At 39.4% G+C, this 22651-nt stretch overlaps 4 protein-coding genes across 8 annotated transcripts in view; 3 read left to right on the top strand and 1 right to left on the bottom strand.

Annotated features, from left to right (window-relative positions):
• The window catches only part of LOC133841928 (BMP-binding endothelial regulator protein), a 37108-nt gene extending 33152 nt beyond the window's left edge, over nt 1-3956 (top strand). For 3 of the 5 annotated variants that reach the window (XM_062274778.1, XM_062274777.1, XM_062274779.1), the window contains one exon: nt 1652-3956. In XM_062274778.1, coding sequence (XP_062130762.1) covers nt 1652-2662 — 1011 coding nt within the window. In that variant the 3' untranslated portion in view covers nt 2663-3956. The remainder of the gene's footprint in view (nt 1-1651) is intronic. The other 2 variants (XR_009894346.1, XM_062274780.1) reach the window with 2 other exon arrangements.
• Nucleotides 3957-9992: 6036 nt separating this feature from the next.
• LOC133842440 (antigen 5 like allergen Cul n 1) lies at nt 9993-11851 on the top strand. The gene is made up of 4 exons (XM_062275523.1): nt 9993-10374; nt 10439-10588; nt 10648-10892; nt 11449-11851. Exons 1-4 carry the CDS (start codon nt 10231-10233, stop codon nt 11699-11701), a joined length of 792 nt encoding a protein of 263 aa, XP_062131507.1. The 5' UTR covers nt 9993-10230; the 3' UTR covers nt 11702-11851.
• Nucleotides 11852-14163: 2312 nt separating this feature from the next.
• On the top strand, nt 14164-15202 carry LOC133842583 (antigen 5 like allergen Cul n 1). Its single transcript, XM_062275740.1, has 3 exons — nt 14164-14339; nt 14407-14801; nt 14880-15202. Exons 1-3 carry the CDS (start codon nt 14202-14204, stop codon nt 15139-15141), a joined length of 795 nt encoding a protein of 264 aa, XP_062131724.1. The 5' UTR covers nt 14164-14201; the 3' UTR covers nt 15142-15202.
• Nucleotides 15203-16491: 1289 nt separating this feature from the next.
• LOC133844520 (protein PTHB1) lies at nt 16492-22543 on the bottom strand. Its single transcript, XM_062278552.1, has 9 exons — nt 22261-22543; nt 21730-22203; nt 20363-20496; nt 19637-20304; nt 19306-19571; nt 19009-19243; nt 18772-18938; nt 17473-17602; nt 16492-17405 (listed from the first exon to the last, which is right to left on the bottom strand). Exons 1-9 carry the CDS (start codon nt 22512-22514, stop codon nt 16821-16823), a joined length of 2913 nt encoding a protein of 970 aa, XP_062134536.1. The 5' UTR covers nt 22515-22543; the 3' UTR covers nt 16492-16820.
• Nucleotides 22544-22651: the final 108 nt, after the last annotated feature.

Genomic DNA, 22651 nt, shown 5'->3' with positions numbered 1-22651 from the left:
ATAACGATTCGCATTTAATCGACATCAACTAGCAATGCTCGTCGTACTTTTAAACTTTAATAATAAATTAGACTTTTATACGATCATTACATTTGCATAGTCTAACAAACAACACGTTTATGACCCATTCACATTACGTCAGTCAGATCTCTCCAACACTTAAGCTAAAGCATCAGCTTCAGCTTCAACTTTAGCTACAGGGTAACGCGGCAACTTGGCCACATGCTAATCCCCAACTGAGCTCAATTTTAATGGCTTCAAGAAATTTATTGGTCTACTCATAACCAGGTGCTTTATTACGGCCTTAAGAATGTGCAAACATAATTAAAGTTAGCTCGCGAATCATAAAATACTACAAAATGTTTTAACACATTCCCTTGAGAGACTACGTTGAGCTTTTAAGCTGCTTTGAAGTTGCGTTTCACAATTAAGCTAAATTAGGATTATAATTTGGTATATTTTCGGTATAAACTTGGTGTTTTCCTAAAATATACAAACAGGTCTCAGTGGTCTAGAAACATATTTTAGCACTGCAGTTTTCAAACATTTTATATATAATTTTAGAAGTTGGAGGAAGTTAGCAATTGTAACATAAATTTCACTCTTTTTCGAAGAGAAAATTAAATTAATTTAATCAAATTTGTTCAATAATGTCATTAATAAAGAACTTCTTTGATCTCTGGCTTAAATACTGAAATAAGGGTTTTTCGCAGGCTTCTTTTAAATTCCATTAAAAGCGTTCTGGAGAAAATGGATAAAATGATACTTAGAGAGTTTTAATTGTTAACATATTTTATATATTAGCCTAAAGGCAAGAATGTGAATAAGTGACAGAAATCGTTCGACATATTTTTTCTTTGTCCCTTTTCTTCTGAAATGATTTAGTATTATTGTTAAGTATTTTATTAGTATAAATATTTATTTCCATATAATTTTTACATTATTTAACTTATGTTTTTTTTTATTAAACTCTTTAAAACTTTTAAGCAGACTGAACACTTTTTGTTTGATTTATGAATACAATTTATTATTGCGATATGTACATTTTTCACTATTTACTGAATACTTGAAATCGAAAATCATCAAAGCTTTTAGGAACGAATTGATTTAATTACGAAAATTCTTTGCTACACTTCTTTAGATTCATCTGCAACGTATTTTGAATATTTCCCACTTTTATAATAGCTGCAAAAAAATGGAAAAAAAAATGTGTGAACATAGGCAGTTTTTAGAATACTTTATGTCCAAAATTAACCATTTTCAACAAAACTAAACTCTAAAAAATACCACAAAAATACTGAAATATACCAAAGTCTATAATTGGTATTTTTTATAAAGTATTCAAAATATACCATAGATTGTTAGACATTCCAGATTGTCTCTCATAGTCTCTAAGATCCAGTATTTCACCCACTATATAAATCGTCTCCGCTGATTAAGAATATAAGTATATATGCTTTATGGGAAGTGACTATTTCTGCGCATTGCATACATTTCCTATAGACACAAAAATTATTATTCCCTTCAGTCCTCTGAGTAACAGGTATAAAGAGATTTACATTGAGGAATAGATTTCACTATAAAATTTCTTTATTAAGCCACATTTGGTAAGCTTCTTCTATAAAAACCTTTATGCTTTTTCTACTTTCAGGGTAGCTGCAAGTACCTTTTAGCAGCCGATTGCCGTGGCCACAATTTCTCGATCCGCCTCACGAACGATGGACGCGGCACTCGACGATCCTCGTGGCCAAAGACTGTCACCCTGAAGCTGCGCGGACTGCGCATCAATCTGGGCCAAAAGCTGCGCGTGAAGATCAACGGCACTCGAGTCGCGCTGCCCTACTTCGACTACAACAGCAACGGACATGGTCACAATGTGAGCATAACACGGTTGCTGGAGGGCGGCATCATGCTGCACACAGAGCTGGGCCTGACCATCGAGTGGGATGGGAACAACTTTCTGCAAGTCTCGGTGCCGGCACAGTACAAGCATCATCTGTGCGGACTGTGTGGCAATTACAATGGCAGCGGTCGGGATGATCTCACGGGCAGGGATGGCCGATCACATGACGATACGGAGGTGGGGCATTTTGCCAACTCATGGAAGGTGGGTGGCCCCAAGTCGTGTTCGCGGGCGAGGGAGAATGTTGTGGCGCAGCCGACGTGCCACAAGCACAAGACGGACTTCTATTGCCAGCCGCTGTACAAGTCGGATGTATTTGGTAACTGTGATAATAGTGTTAATCCCAACAACTACATCGCCTCCTGCAGCATGGATGTCTGCGAGTGTCCCACGGGCACCTGCCACTGCGACAGCTTCGCTGCCTATGCCCACGAGTGTCGACGCCTCGGCGTCAAGCTGCCCGATTGGCGTGCGGCAACCAATTGTCCCGCTGGCAGCTGGCGACGCAATGCAACGATCGCCACGTTCGCTGGCAACAGCAATTACGGTGATCCGAGCTTTGTTCGCTTCATGAAGGGAGGCGGAGGTGGAGCCGGAGGAGCACGTGCGCGGCGTCGCAAGCAGAAGCAGAAACAGAAGCAGCTGCAGTTGCAGCGACATCAGCAGAACGAACTGCAGGAGAATGAGTACATCAAGAAGCATGTGCCCAATAAATTTAGAACGCGTGCGCCGGATCGCACGCCGCCTCCGATTCACTGAGCAAATCAACCAATTAGAAATTACAATTTAGTTACTACACACGCACACACATACGCACTCTCAAGCAGGCTAATGCAAAAAAAAGCATTGCATACTTTTAAGCGCCACTCGAAGCGAGTTGAATGTTTGACGAACTTTAGCAAAACTTTAAACTCAAATTGAGCTAAAGTAAATGTTTAATTGAACTTTAGCGAAAGTTTAAGCTCAAATTGAGTTAAGTTTAAAGCAAGTGTTTAATTCAGCATTCAACTTGTATTCGTTGGCTCACAGTTCCACACAACAACAAACAGAAGAAATTTGATTGTACTTGACTTGTACTTTGTAGTTTAATTCCGCATTCGCACCCATGACAGCACCAGTATTAAGCTAAGCATTATCCCACACACACACACACTCACATCATCGTGAAATCGTTATATCGAACATCGGTGTTATATACTCGATGACATCGCATGCTTGCCCCATCTCTTCACCGCATCTAAATTCATTGTCGCCATTTGTTTAGTTGAATAAGTTTTATTTATTTTAGCCAATAAGCTCGATAATTATGTATGTATAATGAAATCGGTAGTCCCCGCTGCTACTTGGCCTATGTACTACTCGAAAGTATGTTGTGTGTCTGTTCTAATGTATTTTGTATGTGTGTATTATCGCCTATACCAACTCTTACTACTCTTAACTCGATAACGTTTAATTTAGTTAACCTACTACTACTACTTCTACTATTTACACTTAATATTAGTTAAATAAATTGTAGTGTTTGCTTAAAATTTAAGCTTTAAACATATACATAACATATATGAAAAAATTGCACAAACAGTATTTTTGCTTAGTTTAAAACACAACACACAACACTACTGCAATATAAACAAAAGAAAAGAAAAAATAAGAAAACAAAAGAAAAACAAACTCTCTATCTATATCTATATATTCTATCTTCAACTCTCATTGTCTTGCTCAATCTCTTACAATCTCGAAAATGCCTTTTAATCTCAATAGGAAAAGTTAGCATAAATACAACTTTCTGTATTTCCACATAAAATAAAACTGTGTTAATATTTATAATGTACTTTCCAAGTAACAAAAACTACAAAAACGAGTAACAAAAACTACAAGAATTTTTGCCATTTTCCAATTACAATTAATTATGAAATTAATCAATTTAAATTAATCTATGTATGTATATGGCTGGATCTGTAAGTGTACGACATAAAAATGCATAAAACAAAAACTCCTAAAACAAGAAAAAAACAACAAACAAACAATGCAAATGCAAATGAAATAAAATCTATAAAAAATTTTAAAGTACTGTGTTTTTTAATATGGAAAAGGTTTTCAATAATTTCAGCTCAACTTCTAGGTTTGAAATTCAAATTGAAAGTCAGTAAATGAGAATGTGAGCAGCACTTCCATTACTCATATCATCATCATAATTACTTACAGACCGTGTAGTACTTGGAAACCCAATGACTAGACTAGACACAGACTCAGTGGCAACTCCTCGTGTTGCATGTTGAATTGAAATGCGCTCGGCATGTTGCCTTCTTGGATTGCATGATGTTTATGATTATGTTGTTGACTCTCTTCTCTTCTTTTTTTTTTTCGTTGTATTGTATTTTGCTTGGCCGTTGCTTTTAATGTTCATGTGGCATCAGATTCGCAGGCACGAACCCAGAAACAATTGCGACAAAAGACGACGACGACACTCCGTCTGGGGTGGCCAACTCTTGGAGGCAACAGCGGCAGACGGAAGGAAGTGGTTCGACACTTGGTGCTCCACTCGCATCGAATTACACACTCCGATTCAGATTCAGACTTGGACTCGGACACCACACACACACACACACACATTTTCATATTCACATCAATTTATGCATGTTTGCTTAGCAATACTTGTCAAAGTTGTCTAGGGCTTTTTCTTTTTGCCTCGTCGACTCTGCACAAAATTCGAATTGTGTGTAATTTGAGAGTAGCAATCATTTGCCTGCGCCTCTGACTCTGCCTCTGTCTCTGACTCTGACTTGCCACCGCCTTCTGTCTGTGTCCGATGCATGGGCATTTCTTGGAAGGCAGACACACTACTTATATACAATAAGCTCGTAAATCGACGTCGATTTAGACAGAAACACAATCTTGTTGCGAGGCTGAAATTGCAGGCGCTCCATTGAGGAAAGCCACCAACACGCAGTCGCTGTGGCAGTCGCTGTGGCAGTCCCTGTTGCCGTTGCTGTTGCTGCCACAGTGCGGCACGTGCAGCGCATGCGCAACGAGGCAAGTTGAGCACAAAAGACGCGCTGATTGATGCACGTCGTCTTCAACAGAATCGAATTAATGTTTGACATCTGCGCAGTCAGTCTGTTCAGCTGTCCAATTGTCTGTCTATCTGTCTGGCCACCGACTGTGTGCGTTTGTTGCTTCCGCGTGTCGCTCGCCTGGAGAGACGCCGATGACGCCAGCGACGCGTGCTCGTGCCTTATCAGGCGCTAACCTGTCCATATCGGCGCAAATGCCGTTTGCCAATATGGTTCGCGCATAATTGGAGCGTGTGTCCGTCCGTCTGTCTCTTCTTGTCTGCTTTGTCTTTGGCGTCTTGTGGTGTGGCGCCAGAACGTGCGCCAAATTTGGCATTGTGAAATGTTGGTGTTGTCCATCGACATCGAGGAGATGCCCCCAATCCTCCTTCCACAATTCAATCCCCAATAGGCAGTTGGGAAGCATTAGAACGTCGCCAGCCACTTAAAATCAGCGATTTATCACGAGCAATGTTTGTCCTGCACAAATGAACAGCGACGACAAGTTGAATTCATATCCACAACCACCAGCCACCAACTAGCAACCATCGACAGTGACAGCAACATTCACATTCGCTTGCCAAATGGCTCTTCAAATTGCAGAGGCACACACATAAAGATGCGCAACGATAAGCCGCAGTCGACAGCAGCAGCAGCAGCAGCATCATGTGGCATATGGAAGACATGCCATGCATCATCGTTTTGTGGCGGCACAAGTCCTGAAACCCTTGAAATCCCCTATTCAAAATCTTGAGTGTGCATAAGCGAAAACGCATGAATCACTTTTTGTCCGAGGACAATTGCGATTCGAGCTGTGCGTAGGAGGCGGCCGCCATTAGCAGCCGCATCGCATATGTCAGCCGCATCGCCCACGTAAGCCGGACCAACAAGGGTTGCACTTGCGGGTGGCTTTCCCACGCACTCTGAATCTAACCCCGGAAAAGCGAACAGAAACTGAAATCTATGCGTTCCCGATGACAGCCAGCTTTCCGCTCCCCCTTCCCCATTCCCGCTTTTGCTTCTGCTTCTCCAATGAAGCATTATTTATGTCAACGACTTGGCTTTTGCGTCATATTCACATGTGTGTGATGGGAGGAATGAGTGTGAGCGAGAGCGAGAGCGAGAGAGAGCTACGAAGAGCTTTCAGCAGATGCGGCCATCAATTTTTGAAATAAATTAAAGCATACTCTTCGGCGCTGACCTAAATGTTTCAGCAACGGGGTGGCAATTTCTGCTACTTTTCAAATGCCCCATTCACACTGACAAAATGCAGCATAAACAGCATTAAAATCAATAACAACATTTAAATAAAATAAATAAAAAAATGAATTATTATAATAATTCAGTATTGTAAACTTATTTTAAACAAATTGGGTTACACAAATTAGACAGAGAAAACAAAGTTAAATGTTACTCATTAAATATAATTAATAATTAATGAAAATGCAACATCTATAAATTAAAAATACTGGAAAATTTGAAAATAAGCAAGAGAAGAAATTGTAAAATCTTGAGTCGATTTATAACTGTTATTCTATTCCATAAATAATAATATTTTAAATTGTAATATTTCGAAAATAGTTTACTCTTATAAAAATTCACTCATACTATTTTCAAATATTGTAAATTAGCAAAACTTATTATCTTAAGAAAATTAAGTCCAAGAGGACCGTTTCAAATTTTGCATATTATGAAAAATTAATAAAAAAAGGGAACACAAATATTTTTATATTTAAGTCTTAAGTCTTAACTTGGAGAACCTTTAAAATAAAACCATACTCTAAAAATGCTTCAAGCAAAATGGGTAGCAGGTAAAACCCGGCTGCATCCTTCTGGCCGTCTTTCTGTCTGTCCGTCACTATGAACACTTAGATCTTAGAGACTATATATTATATAATTTTTCCGACAGCAATTGTTATTTTTGCATTCAGATCAAATTTGTTTCAAATTTTGGTCACCTCCACCCCTCAAATCGAAATTGCTTTGGCTGACAATCTGGTATGTTTAGTACTCTATGGTATGATTTGAATGTAGTTCTATTTCAATATATCAAATATATATAAATATATTAATTTGGTACATTTTTAAAATATGGATTTAATTAAATTGTGTAGCAGGTATCTCACAGTCGATCACACTCGGCTGTAGATTTCTTACATGTATAGAAATATTTTTATTGGAATAATCAACAATTACTTTTCAACGCACTTTTAAGGTTTCTAAATAATAGATAATTTAAAATGATGATTTATATTCTATTAGGAATTATTATAGTATTAAGATTATTATATTAATATAATATAATTCAAAAATAAATATAAATATAAATATATGTGTGTATACACATATAAACTTCTGTGTATAAAAAAACATTAAAATCATATCAAATAAACACAAATGTCAATAAAAATTATACACATTTCGATGATTTGACAAAAATATAATTAAAAATGTCATTAATAAAGTTAGCTTATTGAGTTGTTAATGCATGTGCGAATGAAGTTGTAGCTCGTGCAAATTATCTAATTAATAAAACCAATATTTTGAATATCCTTTACGTCATGGCAGAAGAATTCACAGACAATTAACTGAATTAAGAGCTGCATTCAAAAAAAAAGAGCAAAGGGACAATATAAATATAATTGATTTATGTGCGCGTAATAAACTTCAATAAAGTTTACGAGCGCAATGCAAATTAAGTATACGACAGAGTTAATTCTCGCTTTATTGTAAATCAATAAATAAATAAATAATTATGTTCAAAAGCGATAGACATTTACTATTTTATGGGAATCCAAACAGAAACTATCGTGTGAAAGTGAATATTCGAGTCTGTAAAGTGTATGAATAGAAGAGAATCGAGTGGAGTTGTCGAGTGAATGAATATGAATAGTGCAAATTAATGGTTGTCCTCTTGTTGTTTGTTGGTTTCTTATTCTTATTGGTGCTGTCCAATTTAATTTGCAATCAAGTATTCAGCGTCGCCTCTAATGGCCATAGCGTGTGTATGTCCATCAAAAAAAAAAAGAAAGAAAAAACTTATGCCTTTGAGCATGGGTTTGGGTCTCTCCGTCTAGTTAAATTAATTGCTTTCGTGGTTATTTGGGGGATAGGCAATATCGAAGCATTTGCATAATTAGCAGTGAGAAGAGGCGCGCAAACACACAGAAAATATTAAAGAGAGAGCAAGATCTGAGAGGGGAAATACTGCCCGGCAGGATGTAGTTAATAAATGGTTAGAAATAAGCATGTTGACAGCTTCGCTTCAGCGGTCAAATCGATTCAACAGACACGCAGGCGTCAGCATGAGAAGATTTTTTTGTGCTTCGATTTTTCGATTGTTGTTGTTGTTGTTGTTTTTGGAAGACAGCTCAAACAAGTTGCCACACAAAGAGACATTTTGGCGTATGGCGAATTCTTTTCAATATATGTGTTATTATTAATTATATGAATTAACTTGTTTTTTACATGCTGCGCTGGGCGGACGGACATGTCAATTCAAAAAAATTGAAATGCGACTTAAAGCGAAGACAAGCAAAGATTCAGCACTCACACGAATACGAATACAAATACGATTGCGAATACTCACACGAGTACTCATCGTCGTTGTCAGCTGTATAATGTAATTAAATGTAATTATGCAAAAACACATTGCGAGTGTACTCACACTCAGCTGTCTTGCAACGATGTTCGATTATGACGGAAGTTGTCGACTTGCAATCAGTATCGATTATCTAATCCGATGCTCAATTAATGCACATTGCATTCAATAATGTTATTCTGATTATATGTGTGCTATCTGGCGCCTTCAACAATTGAAATCATTAGAGCTGCGCACAAGAACTGTGGGAAGATTAATTGCGAATGCAATCTGCATAAATTGTGAATAACTAAATGCAATTTAATTTGGCCTAAAGCTACAGAATATTGTTTGACACACAGCTATTAAATCAAATGGCAAAATACATTTCTTTAAAATATTATTTGACACGTTTGTCAGACGCTATTAAAAGGAATGGAAAAATACATTTCTATAAATAAACCCATCTAAAATAAGGCTTTTTTCTTGCATATCTTTTCAGTGATTACATTATATGATTTGCACAAGCAAATCCATTCTATAGCCATTAAATCAAGCGATAACTTTGAGTGAAGCCGCGTGGCTCAATCTTAATGTTATCGCCTTTTCAATTAGCATATTCGAGCCACTAAATTTAGTCTAATGAGTTGACACTAATATGTCGAATATTGTTGTCATAAAAAATCGAATCAGAAAAACTTGCTGCTGCTGTCCCCATGTCGACTAATCATTCACTCAAGAAATACAGTTAAGACACAATTTTGGCTTAACGCCCACAAATTAAACACTGACAGCCGACGGCGGCAAAAGTTCCCATATTATATACAAACAATATATTTATATAGAACATAAGACTATAGATCTATATATTGATCTTTAACGAGCACATAAATTGAAACGTGTTCACTTTATAGTCCAGTCGAACTAAACAAACGCAGAGCTCGTGGCAACCAGATATCGTTCAATGGACTTATCCTCGTAATATGCGATCGTATAAAAACAATTTGGCTAAATGGATGACAAATGTTCGCCGAATCGAAATGCCCTCTCAATCACTGGGATAAAATGGAATGAATAGAGAAATTCTGGAGAGCAAAGCCAAAAGCTTCAGCCGCTTCTCATATTCCCGGTCGTTCCCTCAAATTAATATTTATGTTTGTTTATTAACATTTGTATTGTATAAACTTGTTCTTGGCCGTTTTGTTTTAAACGTGTTAGAAAGGCTTGGTCCGCGAAGCGAAATGGCAAGAGAAATAGAAACAGAAACAGAAACAGAATAAGTATGTATTCAACATCTCAGTGTAGATACACACACAGCCATACACACACACTTTTACCACACATATAAAAGTTAATTTAACTAACTTAGCACACATGCCTGGTTGACTGATTCTCTGATTCTGAACGCTGTCTCTGGCTCTGACTGTGACTCGGAGTCTGTCTGTCTGCCATGAGCTATTCATTCGGACAGAAACGTTCAATAAAGACGGCCACGCGAATTGGCCAGGTTCTCATTGAAAGCGCTTAAGTCAGGCGAATGTGAATGCGATTGCCAATTGCTGCTGCCAACAAATCAATGTGATTTACCATTCAGTATCAATTTTCAATTTCTCGAAATCGACACCGAGTTTCTGTTTCTGTTTTCGGTATCGCGTTTCAACATCTTAGTTTAGTTTATATTAGAACTTTGTGCCAAAATGTCATCGCTGGTCATCCCAGCTGCCTGCGTGGCGCTTCTCCACTTGTTTCTGCTTCAACTGGTTGCCGCCAAGGAATATAGTTGGTGTGATCCTGATCTGTGTAGTCCTGGCATCAAGCATGTGGCATGCCGCAACAATGGCGTAAGGCACTTTTGTTTTATGTCTGCCACAGTTACTTACTAAGACACTTTTGGATTAACCGCAGCATTTTCATAGACGCTGTCAGCCCGATTCCTATGAGGTGGACATCTCTCGCCACAAAGCGACCTTTGTGCACGGCCATAATAAGCGAAGGAATTTTGTTGCTTTAGGCAAACTGCCTGGTTATTATCCTGCCTCACGGATGACCACAATGGTGAGCCACAGTTAACTGGCAGCAGTCAGAAAGATTGTCTTAACACTTTCTCAACTTAGGTGTGGGATGATGAGCTGCAATATTTGTCGTCGTTGAATGTGCGCACTTGCATCTTAGATCACGACGATTGCCACAACACATACAGCTTTGCCAATTCCGGGCAGAATCTGTGCGCCATTTGGCGGGATCGCAATCCTCATGTGAATGTCACTAGCCTGATAGAGGAGTCCTTGGGATTATGGTTCAATGAATATCCCCTCATCGACAGCAGTTACATTGACCGATTTCGTGTCACAAAATATTTGTAAGTATCTCCAAGTGAAGTTGCATTATTATATATAACTTTGTGGCAACAGAAAATAAAACTGTCCGTCTGTCTGAAAATTTGCTTGCGTTCAGATAAAGATCGTAGTTATTAATGAAATAACAACATTATATATTTCATTGAGTGACAATGTGGTATATTTTGTGCTCTATAACATATTTTTATTGTATATAGATATACTAAATTCATTTTTTGGTATATTTCAGTATTTTTTTGTATAGGGTATTATATTGTGCTTTATGGCATATTATTAATATAGTAGTATATAGATTTGCCAAATATACATTTTGGTATATTGCAGTATTTTTTTTAGTATATTAATTTCATATATTTTAAATGTGTATCGGGTGTATTTTCTACTCTGTGGCATATTTTTAATGTAATAGTTAATGAATAAACCAAATATACATTTTGGTATATTTCAGTACTTTTTCGGTATATGAATTTTAAACGTGAATTAGGTACTTCACTGACAAGCACTTTTATGTCTCTTCCTTGTTTTGAAATCGATTTAACTTTGAATTTTAATCTACAGTGAGGACTATGGTCACTTTGCGGAGATGATGGTGGATCGTAATTCGCGCGTTGGATGCTCCATAATGCGTTTCACCCGTCCCGATTATCCATATGTGTACATCTACAATGTAGTGTGTAATTACGCATCCATCTACGCATTGGATGCGCCCATCTATGAGGTTGGAAGACCCGCGTCACGGTGCCATACGGGCAAGAATCCATTCTATCCGGGTCTGTGCTCAACGCGGGAGCAATATAGTCCCAACTACTGATCGAAATCAGTTTGTGTGTGTGTCGATAGATAGATATTACGCTCAGGTAGAGAACTGTGTTGTATTTTACATAAGTTAGTCGTTAATTTTAGCCATATTGCATAGTCTTTTGTTTATCAATAAATATGAACAAATCACAATATTAGCCATTCAAGTTACTACGCAAATACTCGTAATACTCATGCATATATATTTATAAATATATATGTATGTATATAGTCAACTTTTGACCCAAGTCCAGCAGGTGCTGTTCTGGTATTGTATAATAATAATTAGTCAATGATTTGTTGTAAAACTGCCTGTTGTCGGTGAATATATTCAAATATTCATTTAACAAGCTTAGCCAAATAATGCCAAAATTAATGAGTGACGCATGTCAACGAATATGAAGTTCCAGACTTCCATATACCCGAGCCATTCTTTATTCTATGGGGTTCAATGAATGAATGAGAGATGCTTAATCACACGGTAAATACTTGATATACCCCGGCACTTGAGCACGAAGCGTATAACAAATGCTGCCCACGACTGTGAGATACCTGGTAGCAATATTTTCGTGAGAGTAATAAAAGAATACTGGTTAAAACAAGTATTTTAATTACTTTCACTTTTGCCACAATTATTTTATACCATTTTTAGAACGCTAAAAACCATTAAAATGAAATTATAAAACAAAAGTAAGTTGAGTTGAGCTTATTAAAATATTGTCACTAAATTTCAAAGATCTAACTATAATAGAGTCTGGGATTGAGGTAATTATATGAACAGACAGACAGACTGACAAAATAGACTACGTCACCATGCCAGTTGATTACTTATTAAGTTGATGTGTACTTACTGTTACGGTCAAAGAGAGACAGCCGTCAAATAATCATACCCTTGTCTGCTACAGTGAACGGGTATAAAAAGTTTCGGATCCAGGTTAGACAGGTTAGTATTTGATAGCACAGCACTTTCGTTTGTTATTCCCAGCACAACAATGTGCCGAAAGATCATAAACATCTTGTTCAAATATGCAAATGCAATATTATTTTATTTTATTTGATTTGTGCGTGTCGCTTTTATGTATGCTTTTATTTCACCTGCCAAACAGCTGCTAATCTGCGGCGATTGACAAAAACAAACCAGTATTAAGAATCTTAAACAGTTAATGCTATGCTTTTAGTCTGGACAGCCCAAAGATAATATGTACCCAATACCAAACACGGCCTAAAATGTCACTGAACTGAGAAAAGAATCGAACACCCACATTGACACTGTTAGAAAGAAAGGAAGAAAGAAAAAGCGAGAAGATTCTTATTGAACTTAGCTCAACTTTGGCGTTAAGCGTTAAGAGTTAATGGCATCATATTCCCAGAAGACACGCGTTAGTCTAGCAACTAGTCTACTTTTATTTTTGGCATGTACATAGACTAATCGTATATAGACTATCTGTCGCGCTGAACTTCAACTTGAACTTGTTCAGCTAACACTTATAGAGTAATCCAATGTACATAGGGAGAACTCGGGATGAAATAAAGTTTTTTAACCCAGACTTTTTGCATTAGACGCCAGTTATAGTTTGCTTAACGCGACGTGTGGACGTAATTGCAAATCAATTGTGCAAGTACAGGATTTAAACTAATGTGAAACTAAAGTGAACCGAGCACTTACACGTCTAGCATAATTGCAGCCTCCTAGTTCGTACTATTTTAGATTCTCGATTGATGGTGCAATCAATCAGTCAGTTAGGATATTTAATGGAATATATTTCTGGACGTAATAGCAACTCAATAATTAAAGCGAAACTAAAGTGAACCGAGATCTACAAGTCAATGATAATTCCAACCTTCTAGGTTGTACCTTTATAGATTCCCAGGATATTAGTATATTTAATTGGACATTTACTTCCGGGCATAATTGCAATTCAATTGTGCAAGTGCAGGATTGAAACTAGTATTTTAAGCATCCTTAATGATTGCCACTTAGTCAAGATATCTAATTGGCAAATCAATTGTAAAAGCTAAAGTAATTGTGCTAGCAAAGAAAAGTGAACCAAGAACTTACACTTCAAAGTATAATATATGTAAACTCCTAGTTACGATAAAGATTTGGACATTAACATTTGTCTGCAAATATTTTCCAAACTATGTTAACATTCAGTTAATTTAGCCATTTATAAATCGAAAAATAAACGAAATGGCTGCAAGGACTAAAGTTACACATACTCAAAGGATAATTAGCATCACGATTTGCATATGTCTCGGCTGTGGCTCAGTTGTGGTAACCATTGTGACGTCACTTGATCCGCTCAAGTCCGAGTGATTCATGCCCAGCGTGACCTGCCTTAACCGTCTCACTTTGCATGCGCTGCACCTGCCATCAGAATCGAAATATCCAAAAATAACATTTACTTTGTGCGTTTACACTCGTGCGTGTTCTGAGCGCGTCTGAGGCATATAAATATTGAGTTGCAGGCAGACAGGAATTGCATTTCCATCACACCATCAGAACATTTCAAATGGCGCGCTTTTCAGTCTGTGTTTCCCTGCTTCTGCTGTTGTCCCTGCAAGGATCAGCTTTGGCCAGCGATCAGTCCTGGTGTGATCCTATGCTATGTGCCAAAGGCGCTGCTCATGTGGCCTGCAACAATGATGGCGTAAGTTGGAGAATTTTTCGATGTTGATCTTCTCAACATAATCTAAAAACTGTTTTTTATCCTTTAGGAATTCCATGAGAGTTGCTCCCCAGATGCTGTAATGATCAATCTGCGACCACATCGCGATTTCATACTCGGTGAGCACAACAAGCGTCGCAATTTCATTGCCGCTGGCCAACTGCCTGGCTACTATCCGGCTGCCCGCATGGCCACCATGGTGTGGGACGAGGAACTGGAATATCTGGCAACGTTGAACCTGAAGACATGCAATCTGGATCATGACGATTGCAATAATTCGTATCGGTTTCGCAATGTGGGCCAGAATCTCTGCGGCGTGGACAGGCCGAGGAATTTGCCATTGAATGTGCGCAGCATTGTGGAGAATTCGATGGGTCTCTGGTTTGGCGAGTATCCGCTAATCGATAGCAGCTACATAACCCAATTCCGTGTTGCCAGGCATCTGTAAGTCTTAACTGCTGTTAATTTGACCTCATTTGAACTGTGCTAACACAATCTCTCTCTCTATTTCTTCATTCTTAGGGATAAATATGGACACTTTGCTGAGACTGTTGTGGATCGTAATACCCATGTAGGCTGCGCCATGATGCGCTTCACGAATCCCCAATATCCGTTCCTCTACATCTACAACATGGCCTGCAACTATGCCAGCACCTATGCGGTGGGTGTGCATGTTTACAAAGTCGGTGAGCCAGCCTCCGAATGCAAAACCGGCCCGAATCCCAAGTACCCGGCACTGTGCTCCCTCAAAGAACAATACAATCCCAATTACAATGAATACTGATTACTGAATAACTGAATAAATCGATTGCCAAAGATACATACTATTTTTAAAACCAATTTTCTTCCTGTGTTTCACTTCACTTCGTTTGCCGATTAATTCACTTCAATGCAATTGATAAGACAGTTATTATTTCCGTTGCTGCCTTAATGTTAATTAATAATCTCAATATATATACATATATTTATACGCACATTATTTTTAAGTCAAACGTGAACCGTGTGACAAGCGTGTGCGAGCAATTGATGAAAATTTCTGGTTTGCCGAAAGGCAAGAGGCTCGTTCTCAATAAGAGTTTATATTAAATCAACAGCAGCCACATTAATGAGCTTACACTTAATTTACGGATTAAAGACACTTTGCTTGTGATTTATGTAGAAAGTAACACCTCAGATGTTCTACCCAAATTTGGGAATTTTATTACTACAGATTTCTGTTTAATTCTCTCTGTCTCTCTCTCTCTCTCCGACATTCCACGCCACGATACGATGCGAGAAATTGCTTCTTCATGTGAGTGACCTATGTGCGTGTGTCTTTGATTAATTGTTAACCAAAAACACATTTAATCGGCGAAAAAGGTCACACCTAAAGTGTCTGGTAATCTCATACTCAAATCAATACACATGGCAGACCACAGGCCACCCAGATGAACAAGCAGACGTCAGTCGTCAGTCGACAGTCGAGAGTTGAGAATGGAGAATGGAGAGTCGAGAGTAACCCGCTGGACACGCTTGACTTTGCGCACATTTCTCACTCAATTGTCGCCAATTTACGAGACATTGTTTGGAGCGCTAAGGAGGTCTTGAGGATAAACTATGCAGCATGGGCTTCATGTGTGGGATTTGCAGTTGGATTTTGGAGTGAGCGCACAGCTGACAGCGGATCAAAGCCCACACGGTGAATGCCAGACACAGCGTCTCTCTCTCTGTTGCTATACCCGCTAGCCATAAGGTAAAAGGGTATTGCAACTTTGTGCCGCCAAGAAATGTATGAATAGGGCAGAAGGAGACATTTCCGACCCCACCAAGCATATATAATATATTCTTGATCAGCCTCCATAGCCGAAACGACAAAGCCATATCCGTCTATCTGTCTGTCTGTCCGTATGAGCACCTAAGTCTCAGAGACTATAAGAAATAGAGATATACTTGTTAGTAAATACAATAATAACTACAATTTTTATGATTCCTGAAAATTTGGTTACGATCAGACAAAAATTGCAGAAGTTATTTATATCAATATACCAAATATGGCCTTTGGTAAATTGGTATGTTTGTGGTATATTAATTTAGTATATTTAGTTCGGTATTTATTCCGAACTGCTTTCCTTATATTCCTTATGTCATATAGCGGGTATATGACAGTCGACCATACTCGACTGTAGCTTTCTTGTCTTAATTCGCTGTCCCAGTCTGCAGCTGAGTTTGTTTTTATCTGTCTGACTTTTATCTTGTTTTATCTGCAGCGGCTGGCTATGCATCATAAACGAGTCCATAAAACGCCCACATGACCACGTTCCAGGCTCCCAGTTCCCAGTTCCAAGTCCCCAGTTCAAGTTCTATGCAAATCGCCGTCGAAGACAATCACAAAATAAACACTGAGCGCTGACAGTTTTCCACATAGAGTATGGTACTTGTATTTCACATTAACGACTGTGTGCATGTGTGCGTGTGTGAGTTGATCTACCACCAAATGCCCAAGTCACTGAACAGTTCCTCAGTGGTTGGCAGCTCAAAATCCTCGTTGACCCACTCGGATCGCTTGCCTTTCGTCTGCTGCTCCAGCTGCTGCTGCTGTTCACTGTCATTGCCTGCCACTGTTGGACCATAGTCCTTGCGATATCCAGTGTCTCGCAAGTCCTCCTCATCGTACTCCTCTTCGTCCTCCACAGCCTCAAGCGAGCTGCTCAAATTGGGTTTAGCAAGTCGTCCCACAGTTGTCGCTTGATCGTTGCCCAACATGCGTTGCATGCTGCCAATTTCATCAACCTGCTGCTGCTGTTGAGTTGGTTGTTGTGTTGCATCAGTTGTTGGCTGCTCCATGGCAGTTGTTTGCTGTGCACTCGCCTCAGACTCGGCTGTGGATGAGGCCAGACGCACAATGCGATCGAAGAGTGTAGCAAAATGCCGTCTAAAGCGGCCGTAATCGAATGTGTCCTTTGTGCTGTTGCCGTCCAACAATCCGTGCGTCGACGTTGATTTCGAGCGCATCAGCGGCCCAAAATGATGTAGCATATCGATACCAGGTGCCATCGATTCTTCCCAGCTCTGTAAAACCGACAAAAAATTGCGTTTCAATTGCAGGCCTCGGTTCACACACGCACTTGATACACACCAATTCAGTCCAGTCCTCGACGGGTCCGCTGAGTACAGAGTTCACAACATTCACGACACGCTCCTCCAGGTTCAATGCATGAATTATCCATTTGGCCAATGCCACGGCGCAGTTGAGGTCGCCGCGTTGCCTAAGCACGTAACAGTCGACAGGTGAGTCAATAATAACAACAACAACAATAAAATTAGTCAATACATTAAAAACATGACCAATTAGGCACAGTACCTGCTAAGTAATTGTGGTCAGTATATGTAAACAAGTGTGTTTTTCTGTGCTCGACTTTGAGTTTCTCTATATTAATACTTCTACTGTCATTTTATATCAAAACAAATTACTATCACTTCAGCTTGTTTTACAATTTTTAAATGTAATTCTTTTTGGAATAGCTCAAAAAATTTGATCAACACTTCCGTTAAGTAAAAATGTCTGAATAAAATTCTAGTTTGCGTAACTTCGACATTCTCACATAATATGGGAAATTTCAGTGCTCGACTTCGAGTCGCTCTATTCAGCTAATGACTACAATATTTGTATGCCATCAAATTAAAGTTGCCTATTAAAAAAAAACTAACCAACACTTCTTATTTGATCAACACATCAGTTCTTTAAGTTCCTAAAATATTCGGTAATTTAAATTTTATTTAGTATAGTTTCTTAATAAAATTCTTTTTTAAATAACTTGGAAAACTGTCTCATGATTTTAATCAAATTTTCAGGAAATATTCGCACCCAAAGCTTTAACTTGTATTTTATCTCTAAATCGTAGAATTATGAGAGTTCCTTCAGCACTCGATTTTGGGTCGCCCTATTTATCTAATAATATTTGTATGGCATTACATTTAGGTATAAGTATAAGCTTATAAATTAAACTAAACAACTAGCCAACACTTCTTATTTCATCAACACTTCAGTTTTTTTAAATTCCTGAATATTCTATTCGAAGTATTTTATTCGTTCATGATTATCTTCATAATTTCTGCACTTCAGGGCTAAATTCTTTTTTTGAATACCCAAGAAATGATTTTAATCAAATTTACAGGAAATAATCGCCATAACAATAGCAGTAGCTTTCTTTTGTATTTTCGCCATAGATTGTAGCTAGGTTGCAACTAGGGATTTCAAGTATCAGATAAACGGACATACGTTCTTTACCACTCTATATGTTTTTCCTATTGCCACAATATACCTTATTTACCCCATGAACAACCAGTTGGAAATTAATTGGCAGGCACTGTGCATATGTGTGTGTGGAGTGGGGGCGGCATTTAATTGAAGGTCATGTGTGTTTGTGGTACCCACCTCTGCTCGTCGCGGCGTATTTCGACCAGTTTATCGCCTTCCAATATCAGGTGGTCGTAGTTCGCCTCAATCTGCATGGTGAGTGTCTCTTTGGGCTCGCTCTCCGACTGCTCCTGCAGTTCTCGCTGCAGGGTCTTGAACTGTTGCCATAGTACCTCCAATTGTTCCTGCAAATGTCACAACAATAACTAATGATATGCTGCCTCACATGACACTTCCCCTTCACTCTCTGCCAACCGTTTGCTTGCGTATGTTCTGCTGCGTCTCGTAGTGGACATCGGCACGATGAAGTATGGGTTGAATGGGTATGAAAGGCGCCGCAATGATGCGCTCCACGCAGCGATTGAGAACGCCACGTTTCGGCTTCTTCTTGTGCATTTTAAGCAATCCCGCCGCGCTGTCCAACTGCAAAGTGGTCTCCACAATGCGCTCCAGTATCATGGCAAACGTCTCCACATGATCCGATTGTATTCTATGCGAAGCAAACTACAGTGGAATCCCAGTAAATGCGTCTTAAATATGTTTGCAACCAACCTCAAGCGATTCGAATTCTTGGCCGCCACCACAGTGATGACTTCAGTTAACTTTTCCAGACCAGGGCACAGCAGCTGCAGGCCCAAGGCATGCGTATCGCTTTCCGCCTCCAGAAACTCGCCAAAGAAGGTGTTGAGCTTGGGCGGCACATGCTTGCTGGTGATAGTGTAAGTGAGCTTAATGCCCGCCGCCTTTTGCGGCTGGCAGATGCGATAGAACATGGACAGCGGCAAGTAGGCTCTTTGCTGTATCACCCGCGGAATGCCCTGGAATAGAACTCAGAATGGAGATTAACAACCTGAAGAGTAGAAACAAAGGTTGTTCACCTTACCCTAGTGCTCAGAAACGACACAAAGACCTCGACGCGTGTGCTGTGCACATGCAGCAGCTCGGCCATGTAAAAGTCTAACGATATTTCACGACTTGTGCCCGCTGGCACATCTACCAGACTGAGCGTGTCCTGGCTGCAGCGTACACCACTGGGCGTCTGTATCACCAGCTGCAGTTCCGCCAACTCAGTCTTGGCCTTGAACTTCAGGAAACCTTTGGCCGAGGGCAACTCCTTGACGGCCACATCGGCGGGCACATCCAACAGCAGTGTGTCCAGATCATCGCAGATCTCCGGCTGTATGCTAAAGCTGAGACGCACCTGATCCGCTGCCTGTTGGTTCAAAGCATCCATATCACGTATGTCCACCGACTCTTTGATCTCATCCTCTAGCTGCTGCAGCTGCTTGTGTGCCTGTGCAAAGCTCAACTCTTCCTGATGCAGTGGTTGCACCTGAAACTGATAAGGCTGTGCTCCCAGATAACCTACGGTCAGTTGCCCCGTGGCGGACAAGGTGACAATGCTGCCCGCTAGCGTCTGCACATTGGAGCGTTGAATAGCCACTGGAGATGGTTGTTGCCACTGCGCTGCCCAAATGATATTCGCCTCCTCGTAGATATGCAACTTGGCCGAATCCGACACAATGGCGGTGATGAGACGTGCACCAGGCTCTGAAAACAATGAAGCTATTTCTGCGCCAAAGAATTCCTAACTCTAAGTTGTACTCACCCCAGTAGTAGCCTACTACAAAGCTGTAGAAGCACTTGGGCGCATAGTCCAACTTGAGAATAAAATTGATTTTGCCATTGTCGTCCAGTGATATAAAGTTGCGCTCGCCAAGGATCATTATATAGGAACAAGTCCTATGAGTTAAGGTTACGATCAATAGCAGAAAATAAAAGTAGTAAAGCTTGTTAGATACTTGATTGATTGACATTGTAGTGAAATTGAACTCATAAAATTATATCTTAAATAACTCTTAGGCTTATTAGCCGATCGTGATTAAATTTCGAAGACCCATCAAAATATTGATACACTACTATTGTGTACTATATACACTAGCTTTGATAACTTTAAAGATTGCTCCAGGCCATCCTTCCATGTAATTCGATGGGTCTTCAAGACCTTAAGAGCTATATATATATATATATATATATATATATATATATATATATATATATATATATATATATATACTCAAAATTTGCTATAAATTTGGAATCTTAACGAAAGTTAAATCATTTAAGTTGGGCAAATGTTTCTAACAATATTTTCTATGTTCTTAATTAGTAAATTATATCGATCTCCAAAAAAAAACCTAAAATCTCAAAAATAACAGTTTTAAGATGTCCAAAGCAAATAACAATACAGAAGGCACAAGTTCATTTCAAAATTTTAAAATTATCATAATTTTTTAAAATTAAAATGCTGTCTCGACTAAAGAATTCTTACTTGTTTAGAGTTGAAAAGGACCCTAGGATATTTAGGAAGAGAATAACAAGTAAGAAAGCTACGGTATGTCGTTAATATCTTCTACAATTTGTATCTGATCGCAATCAATTTTCAGGAATCGTATATACTTTGTTTTATTATGTACCAAAAATCACAACTTTAGCTTCAAAATTAAGATTGATATTCTATTTTTGTCGATTTGCAAGGGCGGAAGTGCGCGTGGCAAAAATTTGAAACTAACTAACATTGAAACTACTTGTATTACAAGTCGTAAAAAATTATTACTCGATCTCTTATAGTTTCTAAGACCTAGTATCTCATATGGACGGACGGACAGCCAAACAGACATGGCTATATCGTCTCGGCTGTTCACACTGATCAATAATATAATAATATCGTACAGGCACAAAGTTATAATATCCCTCCACCATAGGGGCAGTGAGTATGAAAAGTAACATCCTCAAATTTGGTGGCTCCTGCTCTAATATGCATTCCGTAACATCGAGTATGGAATACGGACACACAGATGTACTCGCCGGCTCTACACCCTCATTATGTTGTATGAACATCTTTTGCTTACCAAGCACTTACTAAGCACTAAGCATTCTAACTAATAGTGCATATATTTATTATTTTCTACTCACTCTTTCAGCTGAATTACACGCATGTCGAGAATGCCCTCGCCAATGCACTGCGACCAGATGGGCTGATAGCTGCTCTTGGTGACCAGCGAATGGGACAGATCCTGATAGCTATAGCACTGCAAATGCCACGTGGCGCTGAACCTAAAGAAGCTATCGGTCCGCTCGCAGTAGACAACAGGAGCAGGCAAGCTGCGTTGGCCGGGAAAGCGGCACTCATACGAGATGCCATCCTGTTCATAGAAGGTCAACGTGCCATCCAAATGCACGACGCAGAAGAACTCGCGACCTTTCACCTGTCCAAAGTGTCCCTGGCACATGGAAAAGGCGACGCGCTGAAACTTGTGCTCCGCCTGCAGCTGCAGCTTCAGCTGAGCGCCATACTCGGCCAATCCGCTGATGGTCTGCACATTGTAGATGGCAATGGCATTGGGCAGCAACACGCCTAGCTGATTGACATTCTCATTACGTACATTGCTGCAAAGGGTTACCAAAATAATCCCAACACTTAATGTACTCCACTTAAGACTTTACCCGCTGAACTTTCCCGCGTAGAGACCGAGGATGGGCGCCGCCAGCTGTGTTTCCAGCAACAAATCGGTGGCATCAAACTCATTTGCATGTGGATAGTAAATGCTCAGCTGTCCGGATTGCGAGCCTACAATTATGTAGTCCTTCTCCTGTGACTCCAAACCGAAACGCGTGCACAGCAAACTGGCCACATCGTAGTCGCCAGTGGTGTCGCCACATTGGGCTGTCCACCAGCTGCACACATTGAACAGCGACATGTTTTGGGATTTCACCGAAAACTAATTGAACTCTACTTGTCGCAAATATCGAATGTTTTGGCCTAAAGCGTTGTCACGGTAACGCAACTAGGAACCACTCACTGATAATGAACTAATTCACAAGGGTTGCAAACGCC

The sequence above is a fragment of the Drosophila sulfurigaster genome, chromosome 3 (assembly GCF_023558435.1).
Source record: "Drosophila sulfurigaster albostrigata strain 15112-1811.04 chromosome 3, ASM2355843v2, whole genome shotgun sequence".
NCBI lineage: Eukaryota > Metazoa > Arthropoda > Insecta > Diptera > Drosophilidae > Drosophila > Drosophila sulfurigaster.
This window is presented reverse-complemented; position numbering and strand designations above follow the sequence as displayed.

What these genes read in the sequence shown, in the direction of transcription:
- LOC133842440 (XM_062275523.1), top strand. Translation starts at nt 10,231, where the DNA reads ATGTCATCGCTGGTCATCCCAGCTGCCTGCGTGGCGCTTCTCCACTTG. An exon ending in CCTCACGGATGACCACAATG is followed by an intron (nt 10,589 to 10,647) that starts GTGAGCCACAGT and finishes TTCTCAACTTAG; the next exon opens with GTGTGGGATGATGAGCTGCA. An exon ending in TTTCGTGTCACAAAATATTT is followed by an intron (nt 10,893 to 11,448) that starts GTAAGTATCTCC and finishes TTTAATCTACAG; the next exon opens with TGAGGACTATGGTCACTTTG.
- LOC133844520 (XM_062278552.1), bottom strand. Translation starts at nt 22,514, where the DNA reads ATGTCGCTGTTCAATGTGTGCAGCTGGTGGACAGCCCAATGTGGCGAC. An exon ending in TACGCGGGAAAGTTCAGCGG is followed by an intron (nt 22,204 to 22,260) that starts GTAAAGTCTTAA and finishes AACCCTTTGCAG; the next exon opens with CAATGTACGTAATGAGAATG. An exon ending in CGTGTAATTCAGCTGAAAGA is followed by an intron (nt 20,497 to 21,729) that starts GTGAGTAGAAAA and finishes CTTAACTCATAG; the next exon opens with GACTTGTTCCTATATAATGA.
- LOC133842583 (XM_062275740.1), top strand. Translation starts at nt 14,202, where the DNA reads ATGGCGCGCTTTTCAGTCTGTGTTTCCCTGCTTCTGCTGTTGTCCCTG. An exon ending in TGGCCTGCAACAATGATGGC is followed by an intron (nt 14,340 to 14,406) that starts GTAAGTTGGAGA and finishes TTTATCCTTTAG; the next exon opens with GAATTCCATGAGAGTTGCTC. An exon ending in TTCCGTGTTGCCAGGCATCT is followed by an intron (nt 14,802 to 14,879) that starts GTAAGTCTTAAC and finishes CTTCATTCTTAG; the next exon opens with GGATAAATATGGACACTTTG.